Here is a 15,628-nt window from a genome sequence, read left to right on the forward strand (position 1 = left end):
AGTAAAGATCCACCTTCCAACCCAAACATAATTAAGCTTGGCTGGAGTTCAGTTCTGGTTGCAGTAGTGTTATTGTTTGCGGGTTTACACGCTACCTCCTTGATTGCTTTCCTTGGAGTTTGTTTACCTCGTCAGCTTGTTTTAGATAAACCAGCCTGACTGGTTGGACCTTGCGTGAGTGCTAAGAAGGGAAATTTTCTTGGTGCTTGCATGCTCCTGTGAAAGAGCAATTAGGACAAAGTGTGATACTGGCTCAAGCCTTGCTGTTTGCATGCTATGATACTGTGTAAGCTTACCGTACCTTTCTGTCAGCTCCAAGTACTGTCCCTTGCATTAACCCATTAAGGGTATGTCTACACAGCAATAAAACCCCCACAGCACTGAGGCTCAGAGCCCATTTCAGTTGACTCAGGCTCATGGAGCTCAGGCTGGAGAGCTAAAAATTGCAGTGTAGATGCCGGGCTGGAGCCCAGGCTCTGAGAACCTTCCCCCTTGGAGGATCTCAGAGCCTGCGTTCCAGCCCAAGCCTTAATGTATTCACTGCGATTTTTAACCCTGTGAGCCCAAGCCCCACTAGCCTGAGTCAGCTGACCTGGGCCAGCTGCAGCTATGTCACACGTCATGTATTGCAGTGTAGATGTACCCTAAGTGTTCACGGTTGCCCGAGCTATCAGACTGATGGAGCAGGCACACATTGTAACTTTCAGCATCCGGAGAGGGTGCTGCTGATTTACCACCTCTTCTCTAGAGGAAAAACCTTCGGTTGTAATATGCAGGGCTGCCGAGAGCGAGTTCAGGCATCGGTGAAAAGAATTTTTCGGGCCCCCCAGCAAGGGCGGACCGACTAAAAATCTTTACACGGGATTTGTATTAATTCCAGCACTGACTCGATTGCCTTCTTAATCGCAGGAAGATTTTTTGCAAAGGATTTAACACTCTCAACTCTAGCAGACCAGCGTGTGTTTGACATGGAGTGGAGCGAACTACCAATGTTTTCTTTCATAATTTCCCACCTCTGAGGACTGCCACTAAATATATTATATAGCCTTTGTATGACTCCAAAAAATGGTATTACCTCAGGACAACATTCTGCCGCATGAACACTGCATAGATTCAAAGTGTGACAGGCACAAGGAGAAAAAATAGCTAGCGGATTGATTTGTAAAATTCGAGCTTGAGCACCCTTGTACGATCCACTCATATTAGAGCCATTGTCGTAGCCCTGTCCACAACACTCACTTACTGGAATATTGCGTTTTTGAAGCGTCTGTAGAATTCAATCTGCGATGGCTTCCCCGTTTTTTTTATTACAGTTTACAAATTCTATAAATCTTTCTAAAACTTCATATTCGTTTGTTTGTTTACAAGACCATAACACAAAATGAATGTAGTTTGCTCTATATGTGCCGAGTCTGGTTTCGCATCTACAATGATGGAAAAATACTTTGCAATTTCTCTTTCCTTTAAAATGCAGCTAAATACATATTCGGCACAGCATGAAATAAATTCATTTTGGATTTCGGCTGACAAATAATGGACTGGCAATCTTTTTTTCTCAAATTGCGACTGTTTTACTCTTTTCAAATGCTCTGCTAGTAAAGGGTCGTAATGGCTTATGATTTCTAACGTTCCTAAGAAATTGCCATTTCTTGAATCTCCAATTAAGTGGCTACTTCCCCTAAAAGCCAATCCACGTTCTGCAAGAAACAAAACTACATCCAGAAATCGTTGTAATAAGTCTTTCCATACTTGTTTCACTTTGTATTTTTTGTAATAATAATTAATTGTAGTATTCTTATTAAGATTGTTTTGTAAATTTCGCCACTCTACATAACATGTTCAGTGATTATTACTATTTTCGTGTTCAGGTATTCTGTTGTAAAGTTTTTTATAACCTTTAGAAGGTCTCCAGCCAATTTCAATTGTGAATATTGAACGATGAGCTTCTGGATGTTTACAGAATAAACGACAGGGAAAACAAAACAAGGCTTGTTTAGTTTTACTCCACACCAACCAATCTTGAGGAACTACTTCATTATTCCTTAAGCGAAAATTCAATACATAAACAGGAAATTGGTTGCCATCTTTATCAGGTGGTAAATTTTTAGGCTATGGTTCCGGCCCTCTTCGAATGGCATCTTCTATTTCATTGACTGTGAAATTTGATTCTAGAAGGCCAATATCAAAATTTAATAGCTTCTCGTTGTTATTTAGTGCAATTTCAGAAGTTGGTGATATTATTTTTTGTCAGGCAAGATGCGGAACAAGTCTCGGTGATGCTAACATCAGTTTTATCTGCAGAAGTGTATTGTGGTTCCGAAGACAGTATAGTGCTCGAATAACAAGTTGCTATATTACTAGAACCAATTTCATTATTAGAGCTTTTTTATTCACTTCATCGTTTTCTCTTTTTTCAATTCTTTCTACCGAGAAAGACAAAAACATATGCAACATAGTCGGGCCCCTTCCAGACCATCAGGCCCCGGTAATTTGTACCGGCTTTCCCCCATCACCCCCTCGTCGGCCCTGGTAATATGCCAAACAAGGTTGGTGTGAAATGCGGACCTGGAGTCCCAGCCCTCTGGTTAATGAGAATGCTGTGTAAAGTGTAAACAGGGAATCCCAGGACCCTGTACTCCAGTTTAAGAAGATCTGCATTGTTTAAAAGCAATTTGGGAGTCACAAGCCCCAGGTCAGAGAGGGGAGTGTATGTGAAATAACAAGTTTGGAGAGACCCTGAACCTGGGTCACTCAATCCTACCTCAGGCTAGAGAAACAAGATTTGATGAATGAGCAAAGATATGAATGGGAATGAGCTATGGCTGAACCTTGCGTGACTCTGGAGGGAGAGAGGGTGTGTGAACACTGACAGGTGCGTGACTAGTTTGACAGGTTTAAGATCGTTAGTGGCTTAGGACTCTGAACGTTCAGCTTTTTGAAGTTGCTGCTATCAACTGTTTTAAATTACTTCTGATAATACACATGCTTGCATATGTGCTGCATGTAATAAAAGCTTGATTACAGAAAAGTCTTTTAATTAGCTGTTAACATGCAAGGTCAAGTGTTCAAAACTGTTCCACTTCTCTGTAGCAGTAATGGGTCTAGTTTGTTTCAACACATTCCTAGATGCTAAGGCCGGAAAGGACCATTAGATCTAGCCTGACAATACAGGCCATTGAATTTCACTAAGTTACTCCAACATTGAGCCCAATAATTTGTTTGACTAAAGCATAACTTCCTGAAAGGCATCTGGGCTTGAAGATCTTGAGAGATGGAAAATCCACCACTTCCGATCGTTTGTTCCAGTGGTCCATGACTAGGGCTCCTAGGTGCTACAGGAATACAAATGATCACCTGCACTGTTAAAAAATTGTGCCTTGTTTCTAATTTGAATTTGGCTTTAACATCATGCCATTGGTTCCTGTTTTGCTTCTCCACTAGATTAGAGCCTTTTAGTAGCTGGTGTTTTCTCCCTTTATGAAGGTACTTATACACTGTGATCGAGTCACCTCTTGAGCTTCGTTTTGAGCTCGCTCTGTTTAGCTTAAGTCTCTCACTGTAAGGCATCTTCTTCAGCCCTCAAACAGTTTTTTGTGGCTCTCTTTGCACCCTGTTTTTCAACTTTTCAACATCCTGTTTATAATGTGGACATCGGAACTGCACACAATGTTCCAGTCCTGGTCTCACCAGTGCTTCCCTACTCCCCTGTTTGTATATCCACAAATTGTATTTGTCAGTTTTGCCATAGCATCGCACTGGGAGTTCATGTTGAGTTGCTTGGCCATTGTGACTCCTAAATCCTTTTCAGAGTCACTGCTAGGAGACAGTTCCCCATTCTGTAGGTATGGCCTGCATTCCTTGGTCCTTGCAGTTGTGGCTATATTAAAACCATTTTATTTGCATCAGCCCAGCCCACTCAGCAATCCAGATGACTCTGTATGATTGCCCTGTCGTCATTATTTACCACTCCACCAGTCTTTGTGATCTGCAACACCGTACGGGTAGACAAGGGCAAGCAGGGGGTTACATTGATTGAGCTAAGGGGAACCTGAGCTAGCTCTCTTGGTGCAAATTCTGGCTTGCCCTTGTTGGTGCTTGGGAGTTGGCACCAGTGCAGCTACACCATTAGCTGAATTGACGCTGTTCCTGGGTTCATACATAGACTGCGTTTGTAACTGATACATGTGTGAAAATGAATCAGGATTGATGTTTGTGACTATTGCAGAAGTAGGGCAACATTAATGAAAGTACCAGATTTTTTGGCACTTCAGTTAGGCCCTCTGCCTGGCACTTCATGCCATGCCTAAGCTGTAAAAGAGAGCTTCATCTTCTTGTGAGTGATGTACATTTTTTTTTTATCTGTAATGTATCTCCCTCATGCTTCCTGTGCCTCTCACCTGCCAGTCCCACAAAGTGACAACAGACAGAATGTTCAACAATAAATCCCAAAGCCTTCACTCATTTGGAGGCTGCTGATTGTTCCTGAATGCCTCTAGGCACTGCTTATTCAGTTCAGAGCAGTGTATCTGAATTAGCCAAACAGAAGTGAGCCAAGAACTTGCTTGCCTGCCTGCAGTCATTCCCCCTCAAGCTGTGATTATCAAATATCACAAGCTAAGCAGAATTGAGCTGTGCTGGTATGTAGGGAAATCCAGGTACTGCAGGGTGGAATATTGAGGGACGAGTATCATATATCCCTAGAGTTTTTACTGAGCCATTATTCTAACACAGCGCTAGAAGGTGCTGCATTATTTGAGAACTTTTAGTTGAGATGTTAAAGGTCTTGACCTGTGTGGTCAAAGATCCAATGATATTTTGCGAGCACATTCTTTCTACCTGATTCCCCCTGCATTTTGAATTGGATACAGTATTCTAAACTTCCTGTCCTAAGCGGTTATGTATTCCTGTCGTGTGCCGGTTTACAGCTGCTGTGTTCCAACTCAGAGGGGTTTGCCTTTCTGTGGCAGGGAAGTGGATTTTCCAAAATTAGTAAAGTCTGTACAATTCTTGGGATTCATTGCATGAAAGGTGCCCCATTAGTGCAAGTTCATTCTTGCTTAGAGTTGGAGGGTTGTAGAGAATTGGGTAGTCGTAGCTCCAGATACTTAAAATCCAGCTTGTTTTACCTGTTGACTTCTTGGGATCTCACTGTAGAAGTGAGAAAACATCTCTACTCTGCCATCCATCGCAGCAGGATATGTTATTTTCAGCACTTCAGTCCTGCTGATCCAGTCTTTTTTTCCACTCCAGAGTTGGGGCAAGTCCTGGTGTGTTAGAGAATGGTGTTGCCAAACAACACACAAGTGTCGGATAAACACTGAGAAATATATAGTGACCTCTTCATTATTCTTGTGCCCATGTGATCCTGGCAGAAGTTCTGTTCCTCTGGGATTTTGCTGTGTGGAGAACCAGAGCAGATCCTGGAATGATATAGTTCTTGTTGGGACTTGGTGTTCTGTGACCAGATTTCTAGAGCCCTGCATAGATACAAAATTTGTATCCGCATCTGATCTGCAAAAATGGTTCCCATATATCTTCATCCACGGATATCTGCAGATTTGCAGGGCTCTACAGATTTCCCCGGCAGGGTACAGCTGAGGTGACCTTGACAGCTGTCCTCCATTAGCTCAAAGATATTTGTTTTATGTTACTTGTGTTAGGGATAATGAACTTGAACAGATAATGAGGCTGGATTGAGCAAAACTGTGTAGAAGTTGGTGGTCTCATCCTTTTGGAGCTTCAGGATCCTTTAATTTGGCTGGTCATTATTGTCAAGTAAATGTATAATATCTTTCCTCTCCTTGGGGTGCTTCTAGGTCACAGCTTCTGTTCCCTGGCTTCCAGTGCCACTAAAGTCTGTCACAGCCATGTGCACATCCCTTGTAATGAGTTTGGAGGTGGTTTCTTGTGTGCAGTGTGTCATGGAAGCCCCTAGTAAAGAACCCAAGTAATTTAAAGAATAAGAGTGGAGTTTTCAGGCTACAAGATCTTCTCCCCCTAAAGGAGTTATCCATGGGCTGCCCTTTGGATGGATGTCTGCCATATTATTCTAAGCCCAGCTGCTCTGTGGGCTGTCATGATGCTGTATAAGTACTTGAAGGATGGCTCTCATGGGCTTGCAGAAGATGAGAGCTGTTAATAAACAGAACTAAAATAATTGCAGAATGCAATTGAACCATTTTCTCAGCCACACGCTGCATAGGGCTGGTTCTTAGATTGAGATGTGCCATGGTAAAACTATCACAGTCACCAATCAGAAGCCTTTGAGCTGTTTGCTGCCTGATAAAGTCTATGGCTGGATTATTCAAAGGGCTGGCAAGAGGTAGGTCCCCAAATACCATTGCAAAAACTATTGAGAATCCCACTCTATATAGTTACAGGGCTTTAGTTTGCTATCTTTCTCAGTTTAGAGGTATGGATTCCTGGCCAGGAAGCCAGCACCGCCTGCTGAGATCAGTTCAGCCAGAGAAGACATTTGGGGTTTTTTGGAGGTTGCATAAAGTCTGAGACAGGGTGACACAGTATAGTGGGATTGTGGGGGACACCCTTTCATTTCTTCTGGTGGTGATGTGAAGCCGCTAAGATTTAGGGGATTATAGGTGGTGTGAGTAACATGGTGCCCTCGCCAGCTATATGAATAAGAAGTTAAGTTGATGGAGGAAGAAAAATGTTTTGTTTTGAGACTTATGAAGTAGGAAACTGGCTGGCTTTTATACAGTTTGCCCTCACAAATCCATCTAGCTTTTTCAGTTTATCCATGTATTCCACTCGCTGAGGGGGAGATTCCATCCTAGGGCAGTCTCCAGGCTGTGGGGCAGTTTATCCTGGAGAGTCTGGGTTTAGAAACAATGTAACCGCGCTCTCATTAAGGAGGGAAATGCTAGTGCTTGTGGTAGTGGTAATCAGATAGCACTGGGTAAGACATGGAGTAAGCAGAAGTTTGGGGAAACGTCCTTCCCAAAGACTCCTCAATCCAGAATTGCCATGCTCCCCTTGCTGTCCTGTTCTTGAGCAGAGGCTGCTAGTTGGCGAGGACAGGGGTCTACTAAGACGAGGTCACTTTTGCTGTTGAGCTTCCAGGATTAAGTTACTTCCAAAGAAACCTTTTTTTTCAAGTTCTGGGCATGCTTGCAGTAATAACTTGAGCCAGGAGGCCCCTTTCCCAATTAGTAATTGTGGTTTGTCCTCCAAATTTGTTTCTTAGGAGCCTAGAGGAGAATGCTGGCTGTAGTGCAGCAGTCATTCTCACACCCCTTGAAGAAATAGTTCCTGTGGCAGTGTGCCGAATAAGTGCAACACCTAGCTAGTTGAGATTCAAATGGCTGCCTCCTGAAGGGAGCTAGAGCCTGCTGGGAGCACAGCTGCTGATCCACCCTTCAGAGATAAGGGGACCTCCTGTAGAGACAATTAGCCTCTTTGTTATATTCATTTAGGAGCGGTCTGTCATGTAGGGTACATCTTCACTACCCGCTGGATTGGCGGGTAGTAATCGATCTATCGGGGATCGATTTATCGCGTCTCATCTAAATCGATAAATTGATCCCCGAATGTGCTCCCCGTCGACTCCGGAACTCCACCAGAGTGAGGGGCGGAAGTGTCGACGGGGGAGTCGACGGGGGAGCCGTGGCCATCGATCCCGCGCCGTGAGGACCCGAGGTAAATCGATCTAAGATACGTCGACTTCAGCAACGCTATTTTTGTAGCTGAAGTTGCATATCTTAGATCGATCCCCCCTCCCCCTCCCAGTGTAGACCAGCCCTTAGTTCAGAACAGATCTTAACCCTCTGGATGTGTCTGGTTATTCTGTCCTTCCTTCCCCTTCTCTTTGAATTGCAGACTCTGGGCTAGTCGTCCCAAGCGTCTCTTATGAACTGCACAAAAAGGTGCTTTCAGTAGCTGAGAAACATGGGCTGACTCTGGAGCGCAGACTGGAGATGACTGGGGTGTGCGCCAGCCAGATGGCATTGAGTCTGCTCGGAGGACCCAACAGGTAAACAACCAAAAAATCCCTGCTGTGAATCTCCCCATTTGCCTTGTGGATGGAGTTTACGGAAACCAGCTTGTTCATCAAAGATGTGGCCAAAGGAAGTTGTATAAAGTAGTCTCCAGTGAAAATCTTTGTAACTGTCACAGTTCAGGACACTGCACCTGTCCAGCAATGGCACCTGCTCTCAGGCACCTGGCTCCCAGCCAGTGTTTTTTCACACCCGAGTGAGAAAGTTGCAGCGCTGTAAAGTGCCAGTGTAGACAAGCCCAGACAGTTCCACAATAAAACATACACAGCTGCATGTTTAATATAATAGACCCCAATAATGTTAAACTTAATTTTATAAAGTTTCATTTAATTCAGAAAGTTCATTCAGGATATTGCAGGGTATTGTCGATCTATCACAGTAACTACTACATCGTACATACAGGGCCATGCTAATCCAGATGGCCAGATGTGGCTTTGTCTAGATGCTCTCCCTCCTTGTCTGGACACAGAAGCACTATTCTAGCCTGTTATGCAAACCCCACACTGTATTCATGCGTCAGTCCTCAAATGACCATGAAAATGAGACAGTAATCCAGATGACTAAATGCCAACCGAGGGGAGAGCTTTGCCTATAGTCTCACTTTCTTATTGTCCCTCCCACTACATTGTATGTATATAGAGCACCAGGAAACCCTCTTGGAGAGACCATCCTTATTCCAGTACTCTGGATGTATTGATTTACTCATGGCTTCGCCTGGGTTTCTATATCCCAGAATGAGTAATGTCCCTTGGTCAAATACAAAATCAACAGAGGAGGGAATAAAGAATAACTCAATTCCTGGTGGAAACTTTTTCAGAGAAGCTAACTCAGGGAAGACGTAACTCAAGAAAGATGAAAACACTTATAATTTCGGATTAGCTGATCCTTTGCATGAATAACGAAACCCTTCTTTTGGTATTTATTTTAAATGTCATATTTTTAAAGGCAGATGCCAATAAAAACAAAACTCAAGAACTAAGAGGAATGCACCATCTAGTTACAATATCACTTAGGTTTTTTTTTAAACTTGAATCCAGTTTGGGAGTCTTAATCTTTTCCTGGGGCCTAATTTGACAAGAGGTCAGATATGCAGTTGGTCCTGTCTGCATGTGTGTGCGCGCATGCCCCTTGTGTGAGCAAATACCTGCCTTCAGTGTGCAGTCACTAACTAGTCAAGTAGACACATAATTGCAATATACTTTTAAGCCTGATTTACGTGACCCTAATGTTTTAAGGTATTTTCATCCCACTGGAGAGAGAGCCCTAACTCCCGCTTCTGTTATGTAGATAGTGCTGCACCTCAGTCCAAAGTCTCACAAAACATTGTCTGCACAGCAGCAGCGCTTTCCCTAACAACTGATGCTTGCTTCTGCCCTGAGATCATTCATGAGCCTGCCTTGGTGGATAGAAAGTAGACAAATCCACTTAATCTGTTGTTGCACCTGAAACTGGTGGTGCAGGGAGGTAATAGGAGTGCTTTAAAAATATGGTAGTATGAATTGTTTTCTACCTTTTAATGTATCTGATCGGTCTGAGGTGAACCCGAAGTTCATGGTGGCATTACTATGCTTTAAAAAGCTCTTAGTCATTCATTCCTTTCTTGGGTTCAAAACAAGCCCATTGAAGAGGGGCAAAATGGCTCTTTTATTCTCACTGTGTTGCACTGTATGCTACTATAGAACAATGGTCTCACAGCAAAGCCCCACAAAAAGAGCCAAACAAAGGAAAAGGTGAAACCATGGAACTCAAACCTGCTTGAACTGCAACACCTTCTAAGCATCCAGTGGAAGTGCCCCCTTGTTTTGAAACAGAGCCCTTGTGGACAGGGTACTGGTGAGATTAATAGAATAGTGCTGCAAGGTTCCAGAGTTTTGCTGTCTGTTTTACCTTCTGAGGAAACACTGAAGTGGAACAGGTAGGTCATCAGTAATTTCCCAGTGCATGTGTGCTGGACAGAATGAGATGCTGTCACAGCATATATATGTCTTTCCAGAGCAGGAGAACTCTGGGTTCCTCATCTTCAGATCGTTAAACAGCTTAGGGAGATTTCTGGGACCTCCACGCTCTAGATTCTATTGTCATCACTCTCCCATGGAAAGAATGCAGAAGACGCTTGGGTTTTAATGGTTTCCCCATCTCTGTGTTTCAGGTTGAATCCTAAAAATGTTCACCAGCGACCCACAGTGGCTCTGCTGTGTGGCCCCCATGTGAAGGGGGCCCAGGGAATCAGTTGTGGACGGCATCTTTCCAACCATGACGTTCATGTCATTCTCTTCCTACCCAACTTTGTCAAGATGCTGGAATCCATCACTAATGAGCTGAACCTCTTCAGCAAAACCCAAGGCCAGCAGGTGTCCAGTGTCAAAGGTAAGCAGTGTAAGGCTTTGGTGACAGCTGGGACACTGAGCAACTTGAAGAAGCTTGTGCTGAAACAGTCAGGTCCTATTTAGGAGTGCAGCACTGAAGGCCTGCGCTGTCGTAGCATCAACAGTTTTCCTTCGAGTGATTGTGCACAGAAATGTTCCGCTGTAGGTGTGTGTGCATCCAATGCACTCGAGTCTCAATGGAAAGTATATGTGCACAACACATCTTGAAGAACAATGGTTACTGTACAGGTAAGTAACCCATTTTTCTTGGAAGGGAACTTGTCTGTCTAATTGAGCGTGTTTATTCTAACACTGTCGTGTATTCTTAGTCCAGTGGCACCACTTAGTGGTCACCAGTGGCATTCCCTCCTTTTACATACCTATGGATTATTTGTAGGGCTGTCGATTAATCACACTTAACTCACGCAATTAATTCAAAAAAATTAATCGCGATTAATCACACTGTTAAATAACAGAATACCAATTGAAATTTTTTAAATATTTTTGAATGTTTTTCTATATTAACTATATTAATTTTTTTATTACAAATATTTGCACTGTAAAAATGATAGTATTTTTCAATTCACCTCATACAAGTACTGGAGTGCAATCTGTATCGTGAAAGTGTAACTTACAAGTGTAGATTTTTTATTACGTAATTGCACTCAAAAACAATGTAAAACTTTAGAGCCTACAAATCCACTCAGTCCTACTTCTTGTTCAGTCAATCGCTAAGACTAACAAGTTTGTTAACAAGGGAGATACTGCTGCCTGCTTCTTATTTACAATGTCACCTGAAAGTGAGAACAGGCGTTTGCATGGCACTTTTGTAGCCGGCGTTGCAAGGTATTTACATGCCAGGTATGCTAGACATTCGTATGCCCCTTCATGCTTCAGCCACCATTCTGGAGGACATGCTTCCATGCTGATGATGATCATTTAAAAAAAAAAAATGCGTTAATTACATTTGTGACTGAACTCCTTGGGGGAGAATTGTATGTCCCTGCTCTGTTTTACCTGCATTCTGCCATATATTTCATGTTGTAGCAGTCTCGGATGATGACCCAGCACATGTTGTTTGATTTACGAACACTGTCACTGCAGATTTGACAAAACGCAAAGGAGGTACCAATGTGAGATTTCTAAAAATAGCTACAGCACTTGTCCCACCAAAAAAAAAAAAATCGACCTTCTGCTGGTGGCATCTGACACAGATAATGAAAATGAACATGCATCGGTCCACTCAGCTTTGGATTGTTATCGAGCCGAACCCGTCATCAGCATGGATGCATGTCCTCTGGAATGGTGGTTGAAGCATGAAGGGACATATGCATCTGGCATGTAAATATCTTGCGACACTGGTTACAACAGTGCCGTGCAAACGCCTGTTCTCACTTTCAGGTGACATTGTAAACAAGAAGCGGGCACTATTATCTCCTGCAAATTTAACCAGACTTGTTTGTCTGAGCGATTGGCTGAAGTAGGACTGAGTGGACTTGTAGGCTCTAAATTTTACATTGTTTTATTTTTGAATGCAGTTATTTTTTGTATATAATTTGACATTTGTAAGTTCGACTTTCATGATAAAGAGATTGCACTACAGTACTTGTATGAGATGAATTGAAATATACTATATATTTTGTTTTTTACAGTGCAAATATTTGTATTAAAAAATAAATAGAAAGTGAGCACTGTACACAAACTGTGTTGAGATTGAAATCAATATATTTGAAAAGGTAGAAAACATTCAAAAATATTTCAATAAATGGTATTCTATTATTAACAGTGTGATTAATCGTGCAATTACTTTTTTTAAGATGAGACAAAGGTGAATACAATAGACGATGTGGGGGGAATACAAGAAAACGACGAGATAATACTGATCAGCATGACAAGCAGCAGTTGCAGCACACCAGCTGCCTAACCAATGGCACATTCTCCAAAATGCCCGTCCCCTTCCCAGTTTTCTTCTTCTCTGGCTGGTAAACCTCCCCCATGTTTTTTTAATGGATCTCTTTGGATATCGTTAGTGACAATGGCATACCACTGATCCCTGGAGAGCTGTGGTGGCTCAGCTGAGCAAATCATATTTTTTGGGTAGGGTTTACAAAAGCGTTGGCTGTTTTATAAGATTTCCTGGCAGTAGATTCAATTAGAATCCAGGGGACTTTCCCCACCAGATTAAAGCATGTTTAAAGCTTGACAAATGTTAGGCATAAAACTCATTGTGTAGGGCCCTAGTGGCAGGAGGAGAGGAATAGTGGCCAGGCTATACACAACAAGACACTCCGCATTAGAACCTGGTGTTACATTGCAAGTACTACCACATAACCTGACAGAGCTGTTCTGGCAGGTGGTCTCTTCAGGGGGCCAGTTGGTTCATTGAAGTGATGTCCCTCCGGAGGCCTGGATTCAAAACTGATCAATTTCAACCACGTCCATCCCAAAAGTGCCACACTTCAGCATGATGAGCAGAAATTGCCAACCTGCAACTCAAGCCTTTGAGTTCCATTGGCAGACGGTTGTGGGAGAGTCTATATCTAGCTGGCAAAGTCTGTTGTTACTTTGCTGCTTCTGAGTGCTAAAATGGGCCTCCTTTAGGCCTCTTGCTCTGTAGGGAGGTTGGAAGAATTCTGGAGATGCAGGGAGGGAGGTTGGGAGTACAGTTCTTTGTAGGCAGCTGCAGTTTCTGTGGAGGGGAGGTTCTCTCCTACGCTGGTACTGGATGCACATTAAAACATGCATGTTTCTTTCAGATCTCCCAGATACCCCTGTTGACCTGGTGATAAACTGCCTGGATTGTCATGAAAATGCTTTCCTGAGAGATCAGCCTTGGTACAAAGCAGCTGTGGACTGGGCCAACCAGAACCGAGCCCCAGTCCTCAGCATAGACCCTCCTATGAGTGAAATGGAGCAGGGCATTGATGCCAAGTGGTCACTGGCCTTGGGCCTGCCCCTGCCGCTGGGTGAGAGGGCAGGGCGAGTATATCTGTGTGACATCGGCATTCCACAGAAAGTCTTTCAGGAAGTGGGAATAAACTACCACTCACCCTTTGGCTGCAAATTTGTCATCCCGCTGCATTCAACATAGAGCAGACCCTGCAGTGTATCAGCCCTGGAGTGGGAGATGGGGCAGAGTCCTGCCTAGCAAGCTGTATAAAGGATCCTGACAAGTAAACTCTTGACGCCTTAAAGTTCTGGAGTTTGTTTCTTCCAGAAGAAATATGTGTATTAAAAACATAAAAATTAAGGGAGCAAATGTTACTGCAAGATGCTTTCTCTCTCTTGTGCCATTGGATGAAGGAATGTGGAAGAAGCTGGTATCTAACATTGGGAAAGGCAGTGTCTGGTCACCAGCCAGAGGATGGTTAAAGTGGGTGAGAGGGTTTCTTTTCAGATGCAACTGACTGTCAGACAACTTGGAGGTTTACAAGATGATGCTCTGTTTTTTTTAGTACTTCTGGGGGGGGGAAATTTGACCCAGCGGGGGGCCCCTTTCAGGAGCAGAACCCCTCAATGATAATGTAGAAATGTCTGTTACAGTTTTACTGTTTTGATTTTGTTCATTTTCTTTTTTTTATGTTCATGAGAGCAATTATAGTTAAGTCTCTTCCTGGGGCTGCCAAACCCCTGTGGATGAGGCTCCCTGTTTAGAAAGCGGGTGTAAAGCTTTTGTTCCTTGACCGCTTGCTAAGTGAATGCAGCCCGGGTCTGGAAACTGTAGGGGAGTGAGGTGTTTACCATGGTGTCCTTCCACCAGACAGTGCTTTGGGAAAGGCATTTTCCTAAGGTGGGTTTTTATTTCTCCAGCAAGCTGAGTAACCTCAGTGATTTGGAGAAGATGCGAGGGGAACAGGCGCATGTTACTCTCTTTTCTTTAATACCTTGTGTTCAGCACAGGTAGTGCTTGGATATATTATTGTAGAGCCTCAGTGGCCCCCCCGCAGCACACCCTGCACTTGAATACGTCTTGTGAAGCATGGCAATGTTCCATTCCCTTTGGGAGCAACAGCCACGTCAGGGGGAGGATCCTCCCTCCTGAAAAGCATATGTGCTTTGTTCTAATGCACTGTTCCACATGGATCTCAATGGAGTCAGTGGAAATCATAGGGCACTTGCCTCTCCTGGTTATGCAAACTGTAAAGATGAGTCAAATGCTGTTTGTCTTAATATGCAGACAGCCTGGGAGACAGGAGCGCGTGCACAGTGTGTTAGGGGGGGTGTTATGGAAGGCTTATGTTAACTCTTTAGTGGAGGAATCTTCCTCCAGGCCTGCTTGTCAGCTCACTGTAGCACTACTAGCTGTATGGCCTCCTGGGCACAGATGATGGTGGTAGTGCTACAGCAAATGCTATTGTGCTTGGCAAGCTGATTTGTTAGGCTGCCTTCAGAAGCATCTGCAGTATTGCTCCTGCATGCACTAGTGCACTGAAATCTGGTCCCTTATGCCTCAGGCATCACCACTGGTAGTGACCACTGTTGTATCATGTGGCTTTCAGAAAGCTTTGATCTTTCCAGCTACATCACCCTTGAGGGGAAGGTCTGACCTGAACTACTGTAGGTAGTCTCACCCTTTTTACTTTGCTAGCTGGTTTGGGGCTGCAGATTTTTTTCCCTATGTGCTGCAAGGAAAGTATTTGTATTCATTGCACTGCCTAGAGTAAGTGAGTTCCTGAACCTTTGGCTGGCTCTGTAAATCTATCATGCTGGACCCTTTTATTGTCTCTAAAAGTGCCAAACTATCACTGGCTAGTGATGAGAAATATTAAACTTGGACCAAAACAGTGCTCTGCCTGAGAGTTTCTGAGCTTTCCAAATTTCCTTTCTAGCAAAACAGACCTATGTTCCTCTGCTGTGGTTTGAACTTTGCTGGGAGCATAGGCTCTGCTTAAAGTTCTGCCTTCAGCATGGGACTCTACTGGCCTGGTAGGTCTGTGCTGGCACTGACTGACTTCAAAGCTTCTATTGGTGCCTTTCCCCGGGGAGCTAGATCTCCTCTTGCTAAAGTGTAGAGCAGCCTTTGTGTGTGGGTATTCAGCACCTGAACTCATGAAGAAACTGTATGCAGAGCACCCTGTTCAACCAGCTGGGTTATGTGGGGATACAAGTCAGGCACTTGTATGTTTAAAAAAAAAAAAAAAAAAAAGTCCGGTCACTACACATCATAGAAGAGCTGTTAGAAACAAAGCTGAGTGCACCAAGCGAAGTAAAAAAGAGGGTGGCTGGGAAGAGGCTTCCAGTATCAAA

General features: G+C 43.6%; 1 protein-coding gene across 2 annotated transcripts in view; it reads left to right on the forward strand.

The window, feature by feature from the left end:
* EDC3 (enhancer of mRNA decapping 3) overlaps nt 1–15,168 on the forward strand; it is a 58,113-nt gene extending 42,945 nt beyond the window's left edge. For both annotated transcript variants that reach the window (XM_054042756.1, XM_054042757.1), the window contains exons 5-7: nt 7,837–7,990; nt 10,165–10,382; nt 13,138–15,168. In XM_054042756.1, coding sequence (XP_053898731.1) covers nt 7,837–7,990; nt 10,165–10,382; nt 13,138–13,472 — 707 coding nt within the window. In that variant the 3' untranslated portion in view covers nt 13,473–15,168. The remainder of the gene's footprint in view (nt 1–7,836; nt 7,991–10,164; nt 10,383–13,137) is intronic.
* The last annotated feature ends 460 nt before the right edge of the window (nt 15,169–15,628 follow it).

This window comes from Malaclemys terrapin, chromosome 10 (genome assembly GCF_027887155.1).
Source record: "Malaclemys terrapin pileata isolate rMalTer1 chromosome 10, rMalTer1.hap1, whole genome shotgun sequence".
Lineage (NCBI taxonomy): Eukaryota > Metazoa > Chordata > Testudines > Emydidae > Malaclemys > Malaclemys terrapin.